Here is a 4418-nt window from a genome sequence, read left to right on the forward strand (position 1 = left end):
TGGCCACGTCTGGCGTCAGTGTCGTAAGGGCCCCTGTGCGTGGGCTCAGCACCCTGGGCTCAGCACCCGGTCCTTTCCCCTCCAGGCTTCTGGGTGGAGCGCACGGCCGTGCACGAGGCCGCCCAGCAGGGCGAGGCCCTGCGGCTGCAGCAGCTGATCGAGAGCGGCGCCTGCGTCAACCAGGTCACGGTGGACTCCATCACGCCCCTGCACGCGGCCAGCCTGCAGGGCCAGGCGCAGTGCGTGCAGCTGCTGCTGGCCGCTGGTGCCCAGGTGAGCCGCCTTCCCTTCGGGACACCCCGCAAGACCGGCTGTGGCTGTCAACAGGGGTGGGACCAGCCAAAGGGACAGTAGAGGGAGGAAAAGAAGGGATTGGGGGTGAGTCTTCTGTGATTCGCAAATGCTCAGAAAGTAAAAAAAACCACGGAAGGAGACTGAGGGAAGGAGGAAACCGGACTGGGGTCTGGTGGGAGCCGCAGGCCGGAGGGGCCGTCTGTGTCAAGTGCACACTAAGACCAGTAAGTGTGGTCATGGACTTGACTGGTTGGGGTCACTGGGTGGGCAAAGAGAAGGCAGTTTTAGCCAAATGGTGGAGGGGACGCCCTGCTTGGCATGGGTGGGGGCCTGGCAGGTTGTGCTCATGGCAGACACGGGCTCCCGGGAGAGCTGGCGGGGCCTTGGCTCAGGCAACAGGGTGACTGAGGTGCTGGCACACTGTTCCCTAGAAGAAAGGTAAACAGGAACAAAACGAGATTCTGATCTGCTCGGCTGCTTCCGCTGGTGTAAGTAATGCCATGCGATCTCAGCCGCCGGTGCTTTCTGGCTGGCGGAATTGCTGGATATTTGACAGTGGGCTGGGCGAGCTGACTGGACACTGCTGGGCTGGGTGGTATCGGGGGAATGCAGGCTCCAGGGTCAGGGTTCAGGGTGTGGGACAAGTGACAATGGTGAACTGCGTACCGCTTCCCGAAGCTTGGCCGTGAAGGCGGGTCGAGATGAAGGGAACAAGGTTTGGACAGATTCTATGCAGCATCTGCCAGCTGGGGAGCTGCCTTTCCCCGCCCTCTGATTTCCCACCCGGAGGGGGCATGTTAAGCAGTTTCAGACACGCCGAGCTGAGGCTGGCATTAGAGCCCGTCTTTATGCCCTGCCTTCCTCGGCTGGAACCTGGAGCTCCCCTCGCCTGCGCTGTGCATATTGGGTGCTGGGGCGGTGGCCGGACAGGACGATGCGTGTCCTTAGGAGGCTGGTGGGCGGCCCCAACCCAGGTCCCTTTCTGTCTGAGCGCTCCCTGCCCGCGTGGCTCCTCAGCACATGCTAGAAAACCTAAGAACTTAGAAAGACTGAGGAGTGTCTTACGTGTATCAGATTGAGAAAGCGAGCTTTCCCCTCTGCCCCGTGACACCTGTCTCTTCCTGCCCACAAGGTGGACGCTCGGAACATCGACGGCAGCACCCCGCTCTGTGACGCCTGCGCCTCGGGCAGCATCGAGTGTGTGAAGCTCCTGCTCTCCCACGGGGCCAAGGTCAACCCCCCGCTGTACACGGCCTCCCCGCTGCACGAGGCCTGCATGAGCGGTGAGTCGGGCGGAAGGGAGCTGTGTGGGCAGACGTGGAAGCCATCGGCTGGCCCGGGATTGCTCCCGGTCTGTATCGGCTCTTGGTGGCTCGGCCGCGGGCGTCCCCAGCTCTCCCCCCGGAGACTCCTCGCCCAGGACTGAACAGGGTTCTATGCTCAGCAGACACTCGGTGCCTTTCAGACACTAACACCAGAGACCGATCCACGCTGTGGCCTCTCTCAGTGTTCACTGTCATTTGGCCCTGTGGGCCCCTGCTCTAGCTGGGGGACGAGACCCAGACACATCCCTGAGGACAGGGGAAGCTGGTCCTGCAGCGTCGGGGAGCAGGTGGGGTTTCAGCTGCCCTCCTCGGATGGGCGGGCTTGGCGATGGTGGGAGGGGCGGAGGAAGGCCAGGCGTGGGGACCACGACGTCCGGTCTCACTGCGTCAGAAGCTCCCGGGAGATAAGACTAGAAGTTTCAGATGCGCCCAGCTGGCGGACACGTTTTAAATGACAGACCAAGGGTTTCGGATTGTACTCTTTTGGGCAAAGGCGGCGAGCCCGTGGCCTGTGTTTCGATGGGCCGGCATGGCGTTTGTCTTTGTTGCACTTTGCTGGGGTGTGCGGTGTGGCCTCTTCTGTGCTTTCGATCGGGGCCCCTGTTGGCAGCTGCCTCACACCCCAGTCCTCCCGATTACGTCATCTGTCACCACCCGCGGGCCCTGGGGTTTGCTACGGGCAGCTCTTGAAAGTTTACAAACAGACGTTGAATGACAAGAAAACAATATTTTTCAGGGTTAATTTAGTGGCCATCTGTGTATAGTGTAGGGGAGGAAAAGTTTACCTACCTTTTAGGGTCACTGGCTGGGGCCAGTCATTAGGCTGACAAGGGACTGATTAACCAGCAGAAACGGAAGTTTCTTGATGAGGGCAGCGCATCGCACACACGCACACGAGGACTCGGCGATGTGTCTGCCACTCACTGCAAGGGGCGGTTAGGACATGGGCTTACACAGAAATGACAAGACAAAGGGAAAAGCTTCTAGGATGGCAAGTTGGGGGAGGCAAATATATGGGGGCGCTAATGGTAGACGGGGCTGGTTTTAGCAGCTGCTGGTGCGTAACTTCTGTCCTTTCTGGTAGACAGGAGAGGGGGACACTTTACAAATATATGTCCTACTTTTAGGCAGTTTGGGGGAGGGCAGAGGGCTTTTCTTCTGTTTCTTCTCAATTGTCTTAAGCTCACAATAAACCTCATGTCAACGTGACATATTTCAGGGTGGTGTGTTCTGCTACTCTTCATGGTGGTGCAGGGCGGGGGATGCCTGAGAAGTAGGGGGTGAGTTGGCTCATCACGATGATCCAAGCGCAGAGCATTAGAGCCTAAGTGAGACGGATTCGTTTAGAAAACTCCGAGAAGAATCGACGGGCTTTGATGTGAGGAACAGGAGAGCATGGCGTCAAAACCGACTCAGGGTTGAGCGGGGAGTATGGCCAACGGCTGACACGCACTGGCCAGGAGGACTTGGGGACAGGGAGGGGACAGGGAGGCCTTGGTAGTGGTCCAGACATCCAAACGAGAATGGCCAGCAGACGGCTGTAGATGAAGGGCTGGGTCTCAGGGCGAGAGCTGAAAACGCGTTAGCTGCCGAAAGGAAGCTTGAGCAAGTGATGAGGAAACATGGAGTCTCGTCATGATAGAGCGCGACCCTAACCTGCGCTTAAGACACCTGGAGAGGGGCCAGGGGAAGAGGCAGGAAGGCGTCTGTGGGCTGGCAGCCCCGTGGTTATAAGGTCTAGGTAGTTCACCCAGGAGACTTAGACCGGGGATGCCAGCAGGTTTATGTCATGGCCTCAAGGCTTGATGCTCCCAGCACATCTAGGAGGCTTGGAGAACCGCTGTGCCCTCAAGAGAAAGGACAGGCATCTTCTTGCTCCCTAGGGCCACGTGGAGTCATGAATTGCTCTCTTAGGTGGGGACGTAGGCTGGTTCCCCTCGCTCCCCCGCAGCCAAGCATGGGGCTTACCAGCCAGTTTTGTCACACTCGTCATTTCAAACGTATATGTTCATTGACAGTTTTCATTCTTTTCTATTTCTTTGAAGGAAATTCTGAATGCGTGAGGCTCCTTATTGATGTTGGGGCCAATCTGGAAGCACACGATTGTCATTTTGGGACCCCTCTGCATGTTGCCTGCGCCCGGGAACACCTGGACTGTGTCAAAGTGCTGCTCAAAGCAGGTGCGTTGTGTTTACCTGCACTGTGTGCCAATGGAGAACTGGGTGGTACAGTCAGACGGCCCAGGTGTGAAGCTGGCTCTCCCACTTGCCGGCTGAGACTTGGGCCTCAGTGTCTAGATCTATAAAATTGGAAGAATAAAACCTATTTTGCAGGTTTCTTGGGAGGATTTGTGATAATGTTTCCACAGGACCTGGTACATAGTAGTGCTCAACAAATGCTAATAATTATTTTTAGTGGCCACAGGGAACCATCCACAATACCTACCTAGTAAGGTTTCTGTCTAAATCAGGAAGAGACGGGGGTCCAGGGGAAAATGGAGTTTGCGGCATTTGGAATCCAGGGTGTTGTCCAGTGCTCTAAAAATGCACAGTACTTCCAGTCGAGATGACGGAGTAGGTACACTCTGTGCTCACCTCTTCCCACGACATCAAAATCACAACAAATTAGAGAAGCACCGTTAGTGAGACTAGCTGAACAGAACCCCTGTAACTAAGGACACACAGAAGCAGTCACGTCGAGACTAGTAGGAGGGGCAGGGACACAGAAGAGGCAGGTCCCACACCCACATGCGGTGATAAAGAATCTGGAGGGACATTATAGCTGTGGAGGTCCTCCCTG

General features: G+C 56.9%; 1 protein-coding gene across 1 annotated transcript in view; it reads left to right on the plus strand.

Annotated features, from left to right (window-relative positions):
* The window catches only part of ASB13 (ankyrin repeat and SOCS box containing 13), a 27483-nt gene that overhangs the window by 10843 nt on the left and 12222 nt on the right, over positions 1-4418 (plus strand). The window contains exons 3-4 of the mRNA XM_011383338.2: positions 1427-1577; positions 3665-3799. Coding sequence (XP_011381640.2) covers positions 1427-1577; positions 3665-3799 — 286 coding nt within the window. The remainder of the gene's footprint in view (positions 1-1426; positions 1578-3664; positions 3800-4418) is intronic.

This window comes from Pteropus vampyrus, unplaced genomic scaffold (genome assembly GCF_000151845.1).
Source record: "Pteropus vampyrus isolate Shadow unplaced genomic scaffold, Pvam_2.0 Scaffold513, whole genome shotgun sequence".
Classification (NCBI taxonomy): Eukaryota; Metazoa; Chordata; class Mammalia; order Chiroptera; family Pteropodidae; genus Pteropus; species Pteropus vampyrus.